General features: G+C 38.4%; 3 protein-coding genes across 4 annotated transcripts; 2 read left to right on the top strand and 1 right to left on the bottom strand.

Annotated features, from left to right (window-relative positions):
- Window positions 1-294: 294 nt before the first annotated feature.
- Window positions 295-2108, bottom strand: her (hermaphrodite). Its single transcript, XM_017249570.3, has 4 exons — window positions 1783-2108; window positions 1122-1728; window positions 831-1058; window positions 295-766 (listed from the first exon to the last, which is right to left on the bottom strand). Exons 1-4 carry the CDS (start codon window positions 1932-1934, stop codon window positions 407-409), a joined length of 1347 nt encoding a protein of 448 aa, XP_017105059.2. The 5' UTR covers window positions 1935-2108; the 3' UTR covers window positions 295-406.
- Window positions 2109-2527: 419 nt separating this feature from the next.
- On the top strand, window positions 2528-3250 carry LOC138925739 (C-type lectin domain family 3 member A-like). Its single transcript, XM_070276948.1, has one exon. The coding sequence runs from the start codon at window positions 2528-2530 to the stop codon at window positions 3248-3250; it is 723 nt and encodes a 240-aa protein (XP_070133049.1).
- A 2580-nt stretch (window positions 3251-5830) lies between these two features.
- Trpgamma (Transient receptor potential cation channel gamma) lies at window positions 5831-21971 on the top strand. Of its 2 annotated transcripts, XM_070277806.1 has the most exons (17): window positions 9261-9383; window positions 10275-10563; window positions 10656-10698; window positions 12195-12373; window positions 12436-12804; window positions 12859-13191; window positions 13255-13437; window positions 13497-13731; window positions 13798-14368; window positions 14429-14545; window positions 14605-14800; window positions 19840-20034; window positions 20093-20318; window positions 20374-20739; window positions 20797-21075; window positions 21140-21258; window positions 21315-21971. In XM_070277806.1, the coding sequence occupies exons 5-17, from the start codon at window positions 12454-12456 to the stop codon at window positions 21537-21539; spliced, it is 3396 nt and encodes a 1131-aa protein (XP_070133907.1). In that variant the 5' UTR covers window positions 9261-9383; window positions 10275-10563; window positions 10656-10698; window positions 12195-12373; window positions 12436-12453; the 3' UTR covers window positions 21540-21971. The 2 variants fall into 2 exon arrangements, with proteins under 2 accessions (XP_070133908.1, XP_070133907.1); XM_070277807.1 differs by lacking the exons at window positions 9261-9383; window positions 10275-10563 and adding an exon at window positions 5831-5901.
- The last annotated feature ends 409 nt before the right edge of the window (window positions 21972-22380 follow it).

Raw genomic sequence — 22380 nt, 5'->3', positions numbered from 1 at the left:
CTAATTTAAATAGCACTTGGCATAAAAAATTATAAATTAAATCATTAACGATACAACAAAAAGCTAATTTAATAAAAACAAACAAATCTTTTTTTAAAGAAAAATATAAAGAACCATTTGCATTGTTTCGAGTTCTATAATTTCTTAGTTTTTCCAAATAAAAGTATAGAATTAAAACATTTGAAATTTAAAGAATTTTCTATCTTGTTTTCTTATTATCTTATTAATAGATCTTAAAGTTAAAAAAAAAAAAAAATAGAATTGTAATATATATTTTTAATTTTATATACATGCATATGTATACATGAGGACGCCTTAAAAGTAATTATATTTATTGGAATTGTAGTTTATACTTGTGTACTCATTGCTTTGCCCTTTAAAGCCTTTATAGAAGGAGTTATAGGGTTCATGTTCCTTGCTTTGAATACATGTCCTTAATAATCTGCATGCGGGACATTCGAGTGGCGCATAGCCACGAATCCTTAATTTGAAACACCTCCGATCTTTTGCGTTTTTCCTTGAAAGGCTTGTAGTATATATCGTATATGATGCGAAGGATGCGCTGCACACTTGCCTGCGAGGGCTTAGTGCGTAGATCTCGGAACGTTTGATTCTTTTGCATTTTTGTATACTGGCCATCGTCCCACCAAGCCGGAAAGTCTGAGGGTGTGACTTTACTGTCCAGCAGCACCTCTTCGAGGTCATCGATTTTCTGAATTTCTGTTGTGGGAGTTTCCAAGTCCACCGTCGAAAAGTGATGTATACCCTTAAATAAAATGGAAAAGCTGCGTCATAAACTTTCATTTCTAGTTTCTTTAAGTGTATCTTACGTTTGGTGTACTCCAGCTCCAAACCACAGCCTTAGGCTCTTCTTTAATTGGCTCATCTTCTGGAAGTAGTTCCATCATAGACTTCTGATCCTCTTCGGCCAAGGACAGGGCCAACTCGTCGTCCAACTGCTCTTGTTCTTCTTGCATGGCGAGCTGTAATTTATTGGATGCTCCTGGCGGCGGATCTATCGACTGGAACCAGCGTAGCTCGCCGTTCACGTTAACAGCCTGGATTGAAAGCAAAACTTTTAGTTTGTGGCACCTACTTGGGTCTTAGAGTTCGAAACTTACAATCACTTGCTTTTCAATTCTTCTTCCCTGAAGAATCTCCGACTTGCCAGTGGATATTGTGATCAGTGGTGCATTCTCGCCATATATATAGTCTGCTTTAAGCTCCTCCTCCTGCACTGCTGAAGAATTGTCTTGAATATCATCCTCAAAGCTGGAAAAAAGGTGTTTCATGGATTTTGCCGGAGCAGCGACCTGGTCAAGTTGCTCTTGCGCTTGTTCTTCTAGCAGGCGTTCCTCATATTCCAGTTCATCGGCCGTTTTGATGGCGTCCTCGATGCCTGAGTGACGCAGCTCGTGGTGCCGCTTAAGATTGGCCTTCCTATCCGAGCTATACATGCACAGCGAGCACTTGTAGTCACGGTGGCTCTTCTCCCGATTGTTGTGCACCATCATATGACGTTTCATGTCATAGGGCCGATTCGTCTCGTACTTACATCCTATTACCAAACAATGAACTTTGGTAGAGCGCTCCACCGGTATGGTTTGAATCATTTTTCCCGACTCGGGATCGTCGGGGTCATCCATAGTGCTTGGATGACGGATGCCTATATGCCGCTTCAGGTTAGATACCTTATCAGTGCTGTAGATGCAGAATGGGCAAGACAACCTGATAAAGATTGGTTTTATTTTCGTATTTTTTTTTTTATTTTAAGTCTCTTACAATTTGGTTTCCAAGGGCAGAGTATGGCGCTCTTCATGTCGCCATAAGTTATAAGCCCGATTCGTCCGATATGGGCATCTGGGAATGTTGCATCGAAGCTCCTGGGTTTTCGTCGTATCAGTTTTTCCTGTTTCCAGATTTTCTCCAAGCATTGCAGGTCGCCAATAAAAATCTTTTGTGGGATTCGTGCGACAAAGTTCCTTGGTCTGTTGCAGAATTAAGTTTCTAATACTTGAAAGGGGAGCAAAAACAACAAAATAATGGAATTTAAAAGAAATCAAAACAAATTCGGCCCATTATATTTTATTTGGTGTGACCAGGTACACCCTTCGATAACATCGATAACTTTAGCCAACAAAAAATACCACGTCACCGTCACTTTTTTAAGGGTTGAGAAACGCAAAAATAATTTCAAAAATTTTTAAAAACTGTTTTTTAAAACTTTAAAACTGCTTTAATCATTAGTTATTATTCATTTAAAAAACTAAAAAAGATGTTTTTTTTCTAAATTGTTTACTCACTTACTTGTTTATTCTTTTATTATTAAAAGTTTGTCACATCTTTTATCTACAAATAAAACACAATATCCAATGAATCATGACAAATACATATATATTTTTTTTTGTGGTTTTCAAGTAGAAAGTTTTAATATTGTGTGAGAAACCGAGATTTCTTTACAGGATTGAGAAGAATTAGAATTTAATTTAAATCGGTCTTTCGTTAGATTTGGTCATACAAATTTAAAATGTTCGTGTTGGCAAAGTTTGGATTTTTCGCGTTACTCGCTTGGAATCTTCTTGGATTTTCAACAGGATTCCTGGAAAATAAAACATCCTTGTGCGTTCTGACAGATCCACGAGAACAATGTGATAATTTTTGTTTAAAACTTCTGCAACCACTTACGAATCACATTGAACTCCACCAGAATAAGTGGGCTGATCAGCATGCCGCAAAGCAAGACGAAACTCAACAGAAGCTGAATCTGATTATCAACCAGCTGGAAGAACTTCAGGAGAAAGTTATAATTTTGAATAAAGGACTACAGTACCAGAATAGCACCCTGATTAGCTTGGATAAACAGATCTACATCTCGATGAACTTTGTGCGGGTTGGTACCAGACTCTTCTATATCTCGCATAAAAGCGAAGTGGCGGGGTCAGAGGCTGAACAATTTTGTAAATCCAAGGGAGGATTTTCGGCAGTCTTCCTTAATGAGAAGGAACTGATTGCCATCAAAGAAGTCACCACCAAGGGCTTAAATTACTGGACGGGTCTTAATGATATAGTCAATGAGAAAAAATTCGTCTCTGCGGCAACTCAAGCATCAGATTCTTACATGAAATGGGGTGAAGATCTTTCCAAACAAAACACTAGAGAGAAGAACTGCGTTTCCTTAAAGGACGGTGAATTGTGGGTACATCAATGTGGCAGGAAATTTAATTACATTTGCCAGTTGGATAAATTCTAACTACTTCTGCGGTCAATAGAATCTTTTTTTTGTATTTTTATCTATTCTTGTTGCTTAATTACTAAACATTTTGTTAAATTTAAATAAATATCTTCTTTTTCTACAAAATTTAAAGCTAATCATCTACCGTTTTTATTTTCATCCATCTACATTATAATCATTAAGCCAATTAAGCTAATTAATTATACCATTTATTGGGGGTGAACAAAAAATATAACAAATAAATCATTCGAAAATAATCAGTTTTTGTGGTTTAAACTGATGACCTAATGTACATACATATATGATTATTCTAAATTATGACTTATGGGGAATATGCAAACTTTTGCATTTTTTAAGACACTTTTTAGTCAATATTTCAGTCATATTACAACCGATGCAAACTTTGAGAAATGAATGTCATTTATGAATCAGCGATTGAAGGTTCTTAAATCTTCATAAAAATATAAGAAATATAAGGTGGACAAAATTTTAACCAATTTCGGCCAAAAACGTGATGTAACCCCTTGAAGAATTTGAAAAAATAGGTCAACATTTTGTTGGATACAATTCTCAAAGAGCTAAGATAAGGAATTCGCCAAGTTATGGTCATGAGAAGTAGGCTTTTCACAAAGATTTTTTCTTTCATGGACCTTCGAACGTAATTTTAAATAAAATACCCCATAAATAAATATATATAGTAATATTTTAATATATATATGTATATTTATATATATATAGTAATTGGGTCTTGTTCTTGGGGCTTCTAGGTGTTCTCCGCGTGGTCGTGGTGACCTGCGCGAGGCGTCGTATTTGGGCTTTCGAAGCAGTAGATGTTGGCCAGAGGCTTCAACAAAAACACCAGATGGTTTTCCAGGATTTTTGGTTATCCTTGTAGGCCTCCTTATCTTGTTTACTAGTTAACTATGTATGTAGTCCCTATAAAAAAAAGAATGCAAACGCCTTAATCGGATGCTAAAAGTTTATCCTTTAAAATATATATAGCCCACTTGCAGCCAGTGTGTTTTTGCCAGAGTTCATTATCCTGGCAGCGGTCTTACTACAGGACACATGCGCATTGCAACTGCAGCAGCCGGCTTATTGCCATTCAGTTTCATTCAGTTTTTGCGAAAATCTCAATGGACAGCCCCGGTTGCCCAGTTGCCCCTCTTGCCGTAATCTTGTTCGGCTTGGAGTTCGACTTGGCTGCAAGGCTCGGTCTCGGATCGGATCGAACAGTCACGAGTCCTTGCAGTTTTTCAGCTTTTCCAAGTTGCTCGCTCGCTCAGTTGCAAGTCGACAGCTGGCCAAGGCGCACGGAAAACTCGGGAAAAACCGCCGCAAGAAGCGCACAACGCCCACGGAAATAGAAAACCCCATACAAAAAAAAAATATCAAAAACAAAAAATAAATACAGGAAAAAAATCTATTAACCCAGTGAAATTTGACCAACTAAAAACTTGAAGGTAGAAGAGTAAAATTTCAAAGGAAAAAGGGCTTGGCCAGGAGCCTGGTGTTGGTGGTTTAGGCCATTAAAATAATTGCAAAAGTTTATCCGGTTATGCTGGCGGACGATAAAAAAATACATAACAAGGGATACAAACAACCAACCCCCTGCTGGAAAAAAATATATGTTTTAATTGCTTGGCCCCAGGGCAACCGCCCCGTCCCCCGTTTTCATTAACCCTCCCCGGGGGCCGCCAATTGTGTTTGGCTTTCTAAATTGGCATAAATTCATTTATAGGTCAAACACCCTCTCGAAAGTTACCAAACCATGGCTAAAAAAAAAAAAACAAAAAACGAAACCGATGCACTTGAGTGTGTTGGTTGGTGTACCTTTGTGTTTGTGTTTGTGCTTGTGTGTTAGTGCACTTCCGGTTGCACAGCACGAAACGGAAATATGCAGTATATAAGTCCACATACCCCAACCACCCCCAAACCATCAATATGTTTTCCTTTTTTCTTGAAAATTTGCTAAATTGCGCAAGGTTATCCGAAGTGAAAGAGAAAACTTGAGTATTTTCAATTATTTCTAAATATCGAAATTCTCAAAAATCTCATTTTCGCCCACTCATAAGTCAGTCGAAACGTGCGATTAAAGCCAAAACATAACAATCGTGGAAATTATATGAAAATATTAAAAACAAATTTAGCTGCTAATTGTTTATAATGCAAACGAAATGTTTTTCATCTTCGTTCGGGCCGTTTCTCATGCAGACGTAAACATTTAAGAAGAATAAGATGACGGGATACAAAATACTCTAAAACAACTCTTAAAAAAATTACAATTTTTAAGATTTTTAATTATACATATTTGCTATTTTTTCTCTTTTTCCTTCATATATGTATATATATGTTTTTTTTTTTAAGGAAGAATATAGAGTATACATATGTACATATGAATATCCTCTGAAAACGAATTATATTTTTTGAGAGCTTCTATTGAAATACTATCTCCCATTTTATAGATTGCTGGTTTTCAGTCAGATTTAAAGTTTTATTTTGCTATTTGATTTGAGATCTTTGAAAATATAAACGAAAACAAAATCAAAATCAAATTTTAATTCAAATTCGACGCCAAAGTCTCTGCTGGCGTAACCGCCAACGCCCTGGAGGTTCTACGACAGCAAACTCGTTCAATTGCCGCCCTCAAGAGGAAATCTCAACTCAAGGTGAGTGAAGGGGTGTCCTTACACAGAAAAAAATATATATCACTTAGTCGGAGTCCATTTCTCTGACTGCAAAAAAAAGTAAATTTTAAGCATAATATTCATATAATTACTTGAAGAAAATGATGAATAATAATTAGTATTCATAGTAATGAATAATCGCAAGTTAATACTTTTTAAAATAAAATTTCAATCATACAAAAATACATAACTAATATTTAATAATTTCATGGTTTTATTAAATAAATACTATCCTTCTTGGTTTACTGCAACAAGGGGAAGAGAATTACAGCTTGTGTGCTTTTCTAATACCTTTGTTTGCCCAGTGGCCTTTGACCCTTTGGCCAGGTGGGGTCGTCCTCAGACCCTAATTCCCATTTTGAGCATCTGCATCCTCGTTCAAGTCCTGTGTCGATGACTCTTCAGTGTCCACTTGTGCCAGTTTCTCGATTTCCAAGCTATGTTTTTTTGTGTAAAAGGGCTATGGACTTTATCGCGAAGGGTTGTAAGAGTTCCTTTGTGGGTGGCGGCGGGAAGGTCATAGTGCAGTGAGTGCTGAGCTATCTGAAGTTGTCGACTCACTTAATTCAAATGAGGAGAATCTAAAAGCTTATCAAATGCAAGTGGCTTATCTTAAGTAGAGTCTATTTTTAGGCCATAAATACAAACAATATTAATTAAAAATTAAAAAATTTGACTCTTTAGTTAGGATGGTTATCATATTTTTAAATAAAAGTTTGTTTTTGAAATAATTTTTTTTTAAGATCCTCTCTCTGATGGATGAGGATCTCTTTGGGTGAACTGTGGGTGTGTTGTTTAGTTCTGTGTGTGTGCGTTGCATTCGAGCGCTGCTGTTAGCGTTGCATGCAAATAAACAAACAAAAACAAACACAAATACGGGCACGAACAGGGGCAAGTAATTTGATTCATTTACCGTTGCATGTTGCTAACAGAGGAGACTGCACAAAGGTGGACACAAATACACACAACACTCACACACAAACACACCTCCAATTTACACAATTACACAAAACATTACAATCCTTGCAAAAAAACAGGACGAGAAAAATTGATGGACAGGATATAAAAGATATATTTGAACTAAATGTATCATAAATTCAAATATCTATAACAATATATATTATTATACTTATAATATATACTTATATAACAACTTATTACGGACTTATATAACAAGTCCCTAATATTATGACCATATCTGCTGTTTCAAGGTGACAATGGGTTGGGGACAGTTAAACAGCTTTCATGCAAAAAAAAAACAAAACACACAAAAGGGTTGGCTAGAGGGGCGCAATGGGCTGGGGAGGCGTGGTTAAAAAAATAGGGGTGCCTTGGGGTCACCGCAGGCGAGTGCAGTGCCCTCAATTAGAAGGCGCCCAAGGACAGCGGCCCAAACAGCTGCAACGAAAGAAACAACAACAGCTGGTCGCCTTTAATTGCCGACAACATGGCGTATACGTAACGTCGACCTGCATTTCCATATGGGAATCGCTGCCATAAATATGTAGATTACAAATATGTGTATGGTGTATGTTTGTGTGTGTGAGAGAGTCTTGATTTCTACGGCTGCCCTCTGCCACCTTCAACTGTTTCTCAAGAAGCCCGCGTTTGGCCTTCTCCACAAAAAATTAGGGGTTGCCAAAGGGTTAAAGAGTCGAAGGGTTAAAAGTGGGCCGAGGGCGGTGAGCTGTAAGCTTCAAGTAGTTGGCGTTGCCTTGGCTAGAATCCTTTTGCCATCCTTTGGCCCATCTTCAGATTCAAGTTACTGCCGCAAATATAAACAAAAACACAAATTTTAGGAAAAACCAAAACAAAGTCAAAAGAAACTATGAATTTATAGACGAATGTAAGGATAATTTAAATACTCTTTCAAATGGTTACAAAATGTATGAATTTATAAATTATATTCTTTCACAAAATATTTTCCATCTCCATTTGGATAATAAATATAATATATTTTAATTTAAGAGTGGTTTTTTTATGGATCCTTCTAAATAAATTCCTTCATATGCAAACTGCAACATAAAAGAGACTTCCTCTAAGGCCTCTATATCTCTTTTCCTTTGGTCGAGGTTGCAATTTGTGGAGTGTTTATCTGGGTTTTCAGTTTCTTGTTGTTGTTTCTGACTTTCGTCCTCGACGCTGTCTTTGCCAGCTGAATTTCCCAAGGACACGCACTTTGTGTCTGCGCTCGGGTGTGTGGGTGTGCGTCTGTCTATGTTAGTGGCAAGCAGCCACAAGTCGTCGGCGTTTGTTGCCCGCCACAAGGACACTCGACACTCTGGTGGCATGCATGCCAGATTTTCCATGCTTCCCGCCATGAGAGCTCCTTAAGCAACAGCCTCCCAAAAGAACCTTCTATCTTGGCAGCCAGGAACTAATTCTTTCTTCTCGATCTTTATAAAAAAATTACAAAAAATATTATTTTGTAGAAAAACTAAATTCGTGAAATTAAAATCAGGACCATCTTTAATTGTTTGTGATTATAAATATTAAATTTCTTTTACAAGAGTGTGACCCTTAAGAAAAAAAATTAGTGCCACCCTTTAGAGTAGCCATATATTTATTGTAGTGAGACCATAATATGTGGCATAATTAATATCATTTTTAAATCAAATATCCAAAAGTCGACCTCTCGGCAAACACAAAATGTTTCCTCAGTCAATCTCGAGCTGTTGGACAAGGCACATCTCGTCTCTTCTATTATTTTTTTTTATTTTATTTTTTTCTTTTTATTATTATTATTCTTTTCTTTGGAACTCACATTTTTTAGGCTTGTAAAATGTTTGTATTATTATATTTAAGAAGCGAAGGATTTTGTATTATTGTCGTTGTAAGCTTCATTTTTGAGGCTTGGTGGAATTTGATTTTTTGTGGATCTTGCTTTGAATTTTCGTATTATTATATTTAAAAAGCGAAGGATTATTACATTTAAATATATATTGCTTCTTTTATTTTTTTTATTTTATTTTTTCGATTTTGTGTTATTGTTATTGTAAGCTTCATTTTTAAGGCTTGGTGGAATTGAATTCTTAGTGGATCTTGATTTACAATTTTTGTATTATATATAAAAAGCGAAGGATTATTACATTTAAATATATATTGCTTCTTTTATTTTTTTTATTTTATTTTTTCGATTTTGTATTATTGTCTTTGTAAGCTTCATTTTTAAGGCTTGGTGGAATTGAATTCTTAGTGAATCTTGATTTACAATTTTTGTAAAAACTGCAAAAAGCGAAGGATTATTACATTTAAATATATATTGCTATTTGAATTTTTTTTTGAATTAGTTTTCGTTGGAATCTTCTTACTTCCCAGGGCTCATGGTCATTGATTCTCTTATATATATTTTTAATTTTTATTTTATATTTATTTTTTTATAATTAAATGCGTTATTAACTATCGGTCCTTCCTCTTCTATGTCGTCTTCGTCCCCTTCACCCTGGTTTTTTTCTTACATATTTGTAATTTTATTTTATATATTTTTTTTTTTATAATTTAATGCTAACCACTTCACCTTGCTAACCTTCATCTTCATCTTTTTGGTCTTCTTACATAATTGTATTTTTTTTATACTTTATATTTATTTTTTTTATAATTAAATGCATTATTAGCTTTCGGTCTCTCCTCTATTTCATCTTGGGGTTCATCTTGTCCTTTTTGGTCTTCTTAATTATTTGAAATTTTTATTTTATATTTATTTTTTTTTAACAATTTAATGCATTATTAACTTTTGGTCCATACGGATCAAACAAATATAGTCTGGCAAAGTGCTTTTTTTTTGAAATTTTTATTGTTTGCGATCTTTATAAATTATTTTAATTTTTTTCAAACCAGAGCAACGTCTTTCTATTTTTAAAAATATTTTTTTCATTTGAGTTTTTTTAGTTATTTTAATTTCAATATAACTTTAGTATTTTAAAAAGTTTCAGATCTATATGTGAGCTTTTACTGTCTTTTAATATTTTCTTTTATCGTTTTCTTCTTTGGAGTCTTCTTGGGAGTCTCCTTTAGAGTCTTCTTGGTGGTCGCCCATCAGTGGTTTGGGGTTTGGCAAAGCTCATTAACATATTTATTATATTTTTTTTCAATTCACAATAGCCTTTCTGAATTGTGGTTCTTGACTAGAAAGGTCGGCCATTAAAGTGATTTTTTTTTTTTGTTTTTTTAATTTCTGTCTTTTATCTATATCTTTTTTTTATTTTTTCTTTTTAATGGTCTTTGCAACTTTCTTTTCTTTTGTTAAATTTTTGAAATCGTTTTAATCCTTTTTATAATTTGTTTGTATAACACTGGTTTTGTGGTTGCATTTAATTTTTATTTTTTTTTTTGTCCCACAACCCACTCGGATGTAGTTACTTGCAGTCTTGACATTTAATTATCTGCTCTTGGCTGCAGCTTCCACTATTTTTGTTGTTGTTGTTGTTATGGCCCGGCTGTGTGTCAAGGTCTTTGGTTTGTTTTCGGCCGCTGGCAGGAAACGCAGCTGCTGGGTAGCCCTACGGAGCGGGTGGGTGTGGCAGGTACGCAGGGTGGTGAGGCGGAACGTTAAGGTGAAGTGCTGCCAAGGTCGCCCATAAAATTCAACAAAAATATTCAAGGTGGAATTTTAAACATTTTGGATTCAAGAAGATACATTACTTGGTATAGTAATAATTATTATTATTTTAATATGGATTTAAGCCTACTAATAATACTAATATTTAACCAATTGCTTTTCGCTTCTCACTTTTCAGTTGTCGAAATGGAGCGAAGCGAACACCGGCGAAGAAGGCGAAGGTAAGTTTTGATTAACAAGAACTACATTAAGTATACGCCCTGTCGCTCATAATTCTAGTAGTTATAATTATAGATATTTTGTTAGCTTAAATCCTAATTAACAATTAACCAAGCCTACCTCATCGCTGGTTTAACTTTTCATCGAACTTTCTGAGGCAACTGCATTTGCATTCGAAATTGCAGGTGTGCGAGTTTGGGTTTTCAGGTCAATCGATAGTGTTCCGATGTGATTAGTATGCCAACCGTGAAACAGCCGAGTGTCTGTGTGAATATGGAGGTATACGTATACACGTGTGTGTGTGGATGTGTAGGTGGCTTAGTTGTGTGCAAAATGGCGGCACTGACGACGCCATTTTGGTTGGCTTAGTGGCACAGTTTACATGTGCTCGGTTGTGGTCGCGACCTACGACAATCTGAACAAAAGTTGCCTAGGTTAGGTCCTGCGCAGACTCATACAACGGCACTCCTGGGAGGATATGTACTATATACTATGCCAAATAGTATTATGGTGTTGGTAAAGCAATCAATGAGAGTTCAACGCACGTGGAAGGCAAAGAATAATTGCCAGACCAGAAAATAATCACACGAGAAACTTCAATTACTTGGGTTCAACTTGAATAATTTTTAAGCAGATTTTAGAATAGTATCTAATTCAAAAGGGGTTTATATTTGTTCAAACTCTTGGAAAAGTCCCTAAAACTTTTTTTCATATATTTCAGAAAAAAATGCATAGTGTAGTGATTTGAAAATACTTTTTTTTTTGTTGACAGGCTGAGGATATTTATTTCGGCTGGCGATGCAGTCAATGTCATTTGAAATTAAATGCCAAAATGTGACACATCGAACCGCCCACAAACACCCACACTATCATTCATTGGTTGCATGTGTGCGTGTATTGCCTTTTAATATGCAACAAAAAAAAAAATAGGAATATGGCAATAATTGACCCAGATTTCTGATGGCACCACCACCCTCCCTGCCATTGAATATCGCGTATACGCCGCGTGTTTTTTTGTGTTTGCTCTTCAGTTGTTGTCCCTCCTACCACCTCCCTTTTGCTTTTGAAGATTATTATTTGATTTACCGTTGTCGGCGTTGATAACGATAACGATTGGCCAAGGCTATCGAAAAACCAGAGAAAATACAATTTAATGGCGCTTTCATGATTCCCAACCGGGCATCCTTGAACGAAATCTCTCCGCCACATTGTAGGTGGATATACTATAGCGTTCTGTTCAAGGTCGAATCGGTATGGGATTTACTGGATTATCTGCGCCAGACATCTGCGCGGCCAGGGAGGGGGCCGGAAAGGTGAATGTGGTTGTAATTGAAGGTCTGTCTGGTGGTGATTAAAAGAGTCTGCACCGCCTTATGGTCCTCTGGCTTGAACTACAGAAAATGTTAATAAAGCACCACTCTTCAAGAGTAGGAGTTGTTTTTAAAGCAGTTTATTATTTCTGCTATAAAAAGAATTAAAAAATTTTTTTTTAATATAGACGAAGGAAAAAAACTTCATTTTGTGAGTCCTGCCCGGCGGAAATCGGTGCTGGCCCCGATCCTAAATAAGATCAAAAATGGCACGGATGCGGCGGACAGTGCCGAGAAGAAACTGGGAAGCGAGAGCAGCGGCAGTGGACACATTGCGGTGCAAATTGAGCCGGCACGGCGGGTCAAGGTAGGTCAAAGGTTATGTTAAGCTTTCAGAGTTTAAAAAAACATTCCTACCCTTATTTATAGCGTCACAGCATCCACGGCATGATGGAGGAGGAGAACACCATTCGGCCCCATCAGGAGATCCGACAGCTGACGCTGGAGGAGAAGAAGTTCCTGCTGGCGGTGGAGCGGGGCGACATGGCCGGCACCCGAAGGATGCTACAAAAGGCCCAGGACACGGACTACATAAACGTGAACTGCGTGGATCCTTTGGGACGCACCGCCCTCCTAATGGCCATCGATAATGAGAACCTGGAAATGGTCGAGCTCCTGATCAACTACAATGTGGACACCAAGGACGCACTCCTGCACTCCATTTCCGAGGAATTTGTCGAGGCTGTGGAGGTGCTCCTGGACCATGAAAATGTTACTTTCCACAGCGAAGGCAATCATGTGAGTTAAAGGATAGTTTCTGATCTGAATGACTTTTAATTTTATTCTGATTAGAGCTGGGAGTCCGCTTCGGAGGACACATCGACTTTTACGCCGGACATTACGCCCCTGATCCTGGCGGCTCACCGGGACAACTATGAAATCATTAAGATTCTGCTGGATCGAGGAGCCGTCCTTCCGATGCCGCATGATGTGCGCTGTGGTTGTGACGAGTGCGTCCAGTCCAGGCAGGAGGACTCTCTTCGGCACTCCAGGTCCCGGATCAACGCCTACCGGGCTCTGGCCAGCCCCAGTTTGATAGCCCTCTCCTCCAAGGACCCTATTCTGACGGCCTTTGAGTTATCCTGGGAACTGCGTCGACTCAGCTTTCTCGAGCACGAATTTAAGGTCAGTACTGCATAGTCTACTATGATATTAAGGTAATTCCTAACGAATGTTGGTTTACTTTAGAATGAGTACCAGGAGCTGCGCAAGCAGTGCCAGGACTTTGCCACCGCCCTGCTGGACCACACTCGCACCTCCCACGAGCTGGAGATCCTGCTCAACCATGATCCCACCGGTCCGGTGTACGAGCACGGCGAAAGGATGCATTTAAACCGCCTGAAGTTGGCCATAAAGTTGCGACAGAAAAAGGTTAGCTACTTAAAAGTAAAGGCTTTAAGATTTTAGTTATAAAATCTGATATATTTCAGTTTGTGGCCCACTCCAATGTTCAACAGCTGCTGGCCAGCATTTGGTACGAAGGATTGCCTGGTTTTCGACGAAAGAACATGGCCCTCCAGGCAGTGGACATCATAAGGATTGGCATCATGTTTCCCATCTTCTCCCTGGCCTACATCCTGGCACCCTATTCCAGCATTGGACAGACCATGCGAAAGCCCTTCATCAAGTTTATTTGTCACAGCGCCTCGTACTTTACTTTTTTGTGTGAGTACCTATGTATATAGTTGTGACCTTTAATAGAAAATATTTAATAATTAAATCCCTTTATAGTCCTTTTGATGCTGGCCTCTCAAAGGATCGAGACGTTTATTGGCGGCTGGTTCTTTGCCGACACTTCGGGGCTGCTGAACAAGGTGGAGGAGGTGGAGGTGCCCACCAAACGCGGTGCCAAGCCCACCTTCATCGAGTGGCTGATCCTGGCCTGGGTCAGTGGACTCATCTGGAGCGAGGTGAAGCAGCTGTGGGACGTGGGTCTCCAGGAGTATCTGAATGACATGTGGAATGTGATTGATTTTGTCACGAACTCCCTGTATGTGGCCACGGTGGCTCTCAGGGTGGTGTCCTTTTTTCAGGTTCAGAAGGAAATGATCTTTAATTCACATGCCACTGATTTGCCGCGAGAGCGATGGGATGCCTGGGATCCGATGCTCATATCTGAGGGCCTGTTCAGTGCGGCGAACATCTTCAGTAGCCTGAAGTTGGTTTACATATTCTCCGTAAATCCGCATTTGGGGCCACTGCAGGTGTCGCTGTCCCGGATGGTGATGGACATTATGAAATTCTTTTTCCTCTATGTCCTGGTGCTTTTTGCCTTTGGAAGTGGTCTAAATCAATTGCTATGGTGGGTTGTTCACTAAACTATAAAAAATACTTTAAAATAAAAAAAACAACATTTTTTCAGGTACTATGCGGATCTGGAGAAGAAGCGTTGCCCAGAGGTTTCACCAATGAGTGCTTTACTCAACATGAATGGCACTAATGATCCCAATGCTTGTATAGTTTGGCGAAGATTCTCCAAGTAAGACTTCAAATTTTTTACTTTTTCCTAAAATCAATTTTAAATATTTTCTTTTATAGCCTTTTTGAAACCACACAAACCCTATTTTGGGCAGTGTTCGGCCTGATCGACTTGGACAGCTTTGAATTGGATGGCATTAAGATCTTCACTCGTTTTTGGGGAATGCTGATGTTTGGTACTTACTCGGTGATCAATATTGTGGTCCTGCTCAACTTGCTCATAGCTATGATGAATCATTCCTATCAACTTATATCGGTAGGTTATCTATTGCCTATAATATACCCTTGCTCAGGGTATTATAATTTTAGCCAAAAGTGTGAAACGCAGTAAGGGAGACATCTCAGACCCTATAAAGTAGATACATACATTCATAATCAGGATCACCTCCTTAGTTGATATAAGCATGTCCGTCTTTCTGTCTGTTTTTACGCGACCTAGTCCCTCAGTTTAAAAGCTACTCCGCTTGAGAATCGGATGGGAATTGTAGAAGATATAGCCATCGCTGTGGACCCTATAGGGGAAAACCCCATTTTCAAGGGATCCCATCACAAAAAATGGAAAAAAATCTAAAAAATATTTCGTCTTGAGATTTGGATGCAGAATGATGGAGAATCGATCTAGAAATCGTTTAAGGTATTCCGCTTTACAATCGGATGAGAATTGTAGAAGATATAGCCATCGCTGTGGACCCTATAGGGGAAAACCCCATTTTCAAGGGATCCCATCACAAAAAATGGAAAAAAATCTAAAAAATATTTCGTCTTGAGATTTGGATGCAGAATGATGGAGAATCGATCTAGAAATCGTTTAAGGTATTCCGCTTTACAATCGGATGAGAATTGTAGAAGATATAGCCATCGCTGTGGACCCTATAGGGGAAAACCCCATTTTCAAAGGATCCCATCACAAAAAATGGAAAAAAATCTAAAAAATATTTCGTCTTGAGATTTGGATGCAGAATGATGGAGAATCGATCTAGAAATCGTTCAAGGTATTCCGCTTTACAATCGGATGAGAATTGTAGAAGATATAGCCATCGCTGTGGACCCTATAGGGGAAAACCCCATTTTCAAGGGATCCCATCACAAAAAATGGAAAAAAATCTAAAAAATATTTCGTCTTGAGATTTGGATGCAGAATGATGGAGAATCGATCTAGAAATCGTTTAAGGTATTCCGCTTTACAATCGGATGAGAATTGTAGAAGATATAGCCATCGCTGTGGACCCTATAGGGGAAAACCCCATTTTCAAGGGATCCCATCACAAAAAATGGAAAAAAATCTAAAAAATATTTCGTCTTGAGATTTGGATGCAGAATGATGGAGAATCGATCTAGAAATCGTTTAAGGTATTCCGCTTTACAATCGGATGAGAATTGTAGAAGATATAGCCATCGCTGTGGACCCTATAGGGGAAAACCCCATTTTCAAGGGATCCCATCACAAAAAATGGAAAAAAATCTAAAAAATATTTCGTCTCAGGATTTTGATGCAGAATGGTGGAGAATCGATCTAGAAATCGTTTAAGGTATTCCGCTTGAGAATCGGATGAGAATTGTAGAAGATATAGCCATCGCTGTGGACCCTATAGGGGAAAACCCCATTTTCAAGGGATCCCATCACAAAAAATGGAAAAAAATCTAAAAAATATTTCGTCTTGAGATTTGGATGCAGAATGATGGAGAATCGATCTAGAAATCGTTTAAGGTATTCCGCTTTACAATCGGATGAGAATTGTAGAAGATATAGCCATCGCTGTGGACCCTATAGGGGAAAACCACATTTTCAAGGGATCCCATCACAAAAAATGGAAAAAAATCTAAAAAATATTTCGTCTTGAGATTTGGATGCAGAATGATGGAGAATCGATCTAGAAATCGTTTAAGGTATTCCGCTTTACAATCGGATGAGAATTGTAGAAGATATAGCCATCGCTGTGGACCCTATAGGGAAAAACCCCATTTTCAAGGGATCCCATCACAAAAAATGGAAAAAAATCTAAAAAATATTTCGTCTCAGGATTTTGATGCAGAATGGTGGAGAATCGATCTAGAAATCGTTTAAGGTATTCCGCTTGAGAATCGGATGAGAATTGTAGAAGATATAGCCATCGCTGTGGACCCTATAGGGGAAAACCCCATTTTCAAGGGATCCCATCACAAAAAATGGAAAAAAATCTAAAAAATATTTCGTCTTGAGATTTGGATGCAGAATGATGGAGAATCGATCTAGAAATCGTTTAAGGTATTCCGCTTTACAATCGGATGAGAATTGTAGAAGATATAGCCATCGCTGTGGACCCTATAGGGGAAAACCCCATTTTCAAGGGATCCCATCACAAAAAATGGAAAAAAATCTAAAAAATATTTCGTCTCAGGATTTTGATGCAGAATGGTGGAGAATCGATCTAGAAATCGTTTAAGGTATTCCGCTTTACAATCGGATGAGAATTGTAGAAGATATAGCCATCGCTGTGGACCCTATAGGGAAAAACCCCATTTTCAAGGGATCCCATCACAAAAAATGGAAAAAAATCTAAAAAATATTTCGTCTTGAGATTTTGATGCAGAATGGTGGAGAATCGATTTAGAAATCGTTTAAGGTATTCCGCTTGAGAATCGGATCAGAATTGGGGAAGATATAGCCATAGCTGTGGACCCTATAGGGGAAAACCCCATTTTCAAGGGATCCCATCACAAAAAATGGAAAAAAATCTTAAAAATATTTCGTCTCAGGATTTTGATGCAGAATGGTGGAGAATCGATCTAGAAATCATTTAAGGTATTCCGCTTGAGAATCGGATGAGAATTGTAGAAGATATAGCCATCGCCAAATGGGAAAACCCCATTTTCAAGGGATCCCATCACAAAAAATGGAAAAAAATCTAAAAAATATTTCGTCTTGAGATTTTGATGCAGAATGGTGGAGAATCGATCTAGAAATCGTTTAAGGTATTCCGCTTTACAATCGGATGAGAATTGTAGAAGATATAGCCATCGCTGTGGACCCTATAGGGGAAAACCACATTTTCAAGGGATCCCATCACAAAAAATGGAAAAAAATCTAAAAAATATTTCGTCTTGAGATTTGGATGCAGAATGATGGAGAATCGATCTAGAAATCGTTTAAGGTATTCCGCTTTACAATCGGATGAGAATTGTAGAAGATATAGCCATCGCTGTGGACCCTATAGGGAAAAACCCCATTTTCAAGGGATCCCATCACAAAAAATGGAAAAAAATCTAAAAAATATTTCGTCTCAGGATTTTGATGCAGAATGGTGGAGAATCGATCTAGAAATCGTTTAAGGTATTCCGCTTGAGAATCGGATGAGAATTGTAGAAGATATAGCCATCGCTGTGGACCCTATAGGGGAAAACCCCATTTTCAAGGGATCCCATCACAAAAAATGGAAAAAAATCTAAAAAATATTTCGTCTTGAGATTTGGATGCAGAATGATGGAGAATCGATCTAGAAATCGTTTAAGGTATTCTGCTTTACAATCGGATGAGAATTGTAGAAGATATAGCCATCGCTGTGGACCCTATAGGGGAAAACCCCATTTTCAAGGGATCCCATCACAAAAAATGGAAAAAAATCTAAAAAATATTTCGTCTCAGGATTTTGATGCAGAATGGTGGAGAATCGATCTAGAAATCATTTAAGGTATTCCGCTTGAGAATCGGATGAGAATTGTAGAAGATATAGCCATCGCCAAATGGGAAAACCCCATTTTCAAGGGATCCCATCACAAAAAATGAAAAAAAATCTAAAAAATATTTCGTCTTGAGATTTTGATGCAGAATGGTGGAGAATCGATTTAGAAATCGTTTAAGGTATTCCGCTTGAGAATCGGATCAGAATTGGGGAAGATATAGCCATAGCTGTGGACCCTATAGGGGAAAACCCCATTTTCAAGGGATCCCATCACAAAAAATGGAAAAAAATCTTAAAAATATTTCGTCTCAGGATTTTGATGCAGAATGGTGGAGAATCGATCTAGAAATTGTTTAAGGTATTCCGCTTGAGAATCGGATGAGAATTGTAGAAGATATAGCCATCGCCAAATGGGAAAACCCCATTTTCAAGGGATCCCATCACAAAAAATGGAAAAAAATCTAAAAAATATTTCGTCTTGAGATTTTGATGCAGAATGGTGGAAAATCGATCTAGAAATCGTTTAAGGTATTCCGCTTTACAATCGGATGAGAATTGTAGAAGATATAGCCATCGCTGTGGACCCTATAGGGGAAAACCCCATTTTCAAGGGATCCCATCACAAAAAATGGAAAAAAATCTTAAAAATATTTCGTCTCAGGATTTTGATGCAGAATGGTGGAGAATCGATCTAGAAATCGTTTAAGGTATTCCGCTTGAGAATCGGATGAGAATTGTAGAAGATATTGCCATCGCTGTGGACCCTATAGGGAAAAACCCCATTTTCAAGGGATCCCATCACAAAAAATGGAAAAAAATCTACAAAATATTTCGTCTCAGGATTTTGATGCAGAATGGTGGAGAATCGATCTAGAAATCGTTTAAGGTATTCCACTTGAGAATCGGATGAGAATTGTAGAAGCTATAGCCATCGCTGTGGACCCTATAGGGGAAAACCCCATTTTCAAGGAATCCCATCACAAAAAATGGAAAAAAATCTAAAAAATATTTCGTCTCAGGATTTTGATGCAGAATGGTGGAGAATCGATCTAGAAATCGTTTAAGGTATTCCGCTTGAGAATCGGATGAGAATTGTAGAAGATATAGCCATCGCTGTGGACCCTATAGGGGAAAACCCCATTTTAAAGGGATCCCATCACAAAAAAGGGAAAAAAATCTAAAAAATATTTCGTCTTGAGATTTTGATGCAGAATGGTGGAGAATCGATCTAGAAATCGTTTAAGGTATTCCGCTTGAGAATCGAATCAGAATTGGGGAAGATATAGCCATCGCTGTGGACCCTGTAGGGGAAAACCCCATTTTCAAGGGATCCCATCACAAAAAATGGAAAAAAATCTACAAAATATTTCGTCTCAGGATTTTGATGCAGAATGGTGGAGAATCGATCTAGAAATCGTTTAAGGTATTCCGCTTGAGAATCGGATGAGAATTGGGGAAGATGTAGCCATCACTGTGGGCCGTATAGGGGAATACCCTTAAAAACGATGGACTTTATGACTCTATGCGATGTTTGCGATAAATATCCGATCCTAACCGCAGGGGTACTTCGGCTCCGCCCGAAAGTTAGCTTTCTTTTTTTGTCTTGGCTCAAAACTATAAGAAATTATATTTTTAGGAACGAGCTGATGTGGAGTGGAAGTTTGCTCGCTCCAAACTTTGGATTAGTTACTTTGAGGAGGGTGGCACTTGTCCTCCGCCCTTCAATATCATCCCCACTCCCAAGTCCATTTGGTATGCCGGCAAGTGGATACGTCGTGTATTTTGTAGTGGATCCTCTGCAGCTCGCCGAGAGCATTTAAAAACTATACGAGTAAGTTATAGTCTAAAAGACTTAATTAATCTTATTGAATCAAATCCAAAATCCTTAGCGAAAAGCTCAGCAGGCCAGCGATCGCGACTTTAAATATCAGCAAATAATGCGAAATCTGGTAAGGCGTTATGTAACCGTGGAGCAGCGCAAGGCAGAGTCCCAAGGTGTCACAGAGGACGATGTCAATGAGATCAAACAGGACATCTCGGCTTTCCGATGCGAGTTGGTGGAAATACTGAAAAATAGTGGAATGGACACAAATGTCACGGCTGGTCAAGGTGGTGGTAAGCCCTCTGAAGTCGTATACTAAAATTGTATAACTAATTAAACATTACTTAGGAGGCGGGGGAAAAAAGAATCGCCAAAAGGAGCGCCGCCTGATGAAGGGCTTCAACATAGCCCCGCCTGGCTCCACTGGATCCCTGGCTCCTGTGGCAGAGTTCTCCACATCCCTTGACAACTATGATAATCAGCACGAGATTTTGAGCTCCACATTGTCTACTTTGTTTACACCCAACTTCATGCATAAGCGACAGCAAAGTCAGGCTGGCAGTGGAGGCGGAGGATCCGGGGACTCACCCACCTCGCCCACTCAGGGTGTTCAGGGGACGGCCTTGGGGGTCACTGGCCAAATCGCCACAAAGTACAACAAGTCCGCATTAAAGCCTTACAACAAACGCATTGCAGGACACAAAAAGAGATGGGGTAAGGTGGTCTTGGAATGTAAACAAAAATATTACTCATACGCCCTGTATCCCACAGGCACCCTAATAGAAGCCGCCAAGGTGGGCAATGTGAGTAAGATGTTGGGTCGCTCAAAGTCCGAAGATTCGGTTTGCAATTCCTCCCACGCATCCACACCGGTTCATGGGCAAACGAGGGTCTCCTATGCCCAAAATTCCACCCAGCAAGGATACGGATACCACGGAGAGTCAAATAGTTCCACAACTCCTTCGGTGGGCAGCAGTTCACCAGCTACAGCCTCTACAGGATCGGCAGGACATATGAGCGTGGGCACACATTTCTTTCATACAACAAGTGGTGGGTCTTTAATATCTATAAAATATTTTAAAAATATATTAAAAAATAATATAAACTATTTTAGGACTCACTGCCATTGCTGCTCTGAAACGAAAACGTAAAAAGTTTTCCTCAAGCAAAAATATTTGTCCTGTTACGGAATCAGTGGCGGCTGCCAATGCAGCTGAAATACTAAGTGATAAGGTATTGCTTAGTTTAAATATTATTTATATTTAAGATTAAATGTAATCATTTCTTAGACCCTTAAACGGGTTTCTAGCTATCCGGCAGCCGAGGCCGGAGTACAAAACAAGGATCCAGCTCAGTTGGTGAAGCCGAGGCGACACGAACAGACCCAAAGCCAGCACGATTCGGTGGAGACATCGACCTTTACGCTGTCCATTGATCCATCCAATACTTCTGTGAATTCTCGGGAACCATTGATCAGCAATAGTTGTGTATCCAACACGGGAGCCATTGGCTAAGGATTGGCCCAAAAAAAAAAAAAATACCAAAGAAAGTCAGCTAATTTTTTGGAAAAGCGCAACAAAAAGCATATTATACAAAAACAATACTATACAGACACAAGTTGTTGGCAGTTTTGATATGAAGACACTTAACCAGAGAAAGCTAAAACTAACCAAAGAATCTAAAATTCAACCAACACAGCCTAGATCGTAAAGAACCTCACCTCGATTAGAAATAAATATCAGAAAACCAAAAAGCACCAAAACACTCGATATCTGAAGACACAAATACTTTGCACCACAGACCTCAAGCCTTAATCTTGTTTATTATTTTACAAATTTAATTTTTACAAAACCCATTTCCGAATGACACATCACTCGAACCTCCTGAGCACACACATATCATGCAGACGCTTTATAGAGGAACCCTTTACACAAAAAAAAAATAAATATAATGATTACGAATACAACTAAAAAAAGAAAACTAAACTATCCCATATCGATGTTGAACGTTGCCTTAGCATGAAAAATATTTTTTATATACATAAGTTTTGGATGAACATTGCATTACTGAAACGTACTGTACTCGTAATGAAGGAAGCGCTGTGTATTTGTTGATTTGAGAGTATGGATTTGAAAAAAGCAAGCAAGCATGCTAGCCAGCAAAGAAAGCAAAGCAAAACGACACAAAGCAAAGCAAACCGCAAAGCTAAGGAGTAAACGAATAAGATACCACAATTTTATACACCGATTTTAACCAAAAATACATATATAAATTAAAATAATCAAAACGGCATACTATTAATGTGTTTGCATTTTGAGGATGTGCACATCCTTATTCTGCAACCACACCGATTTT

Source organism: Drosophila bipectinata, chromosome 2L (genome assembly GCF_030179905.1).
Source record: "Drosophila bipectinata strain 14024-0381.07 chromosome 2L, DbipHiC1v2, whole genome shotgun sequence".
Classification (NCBI taxonomy): domain Eukaryota; kingdom Metazoa; phylum Arthropoda; class Insecta; order Diptera; family Drosophilidae; genus Drosophila; species Drosophila bipectinata.
The sequence above is the reverse complement of the archived record's forward strand: the minus strand, read 5'-3'. Positions and strand labels throughout refer to the sequence as shown.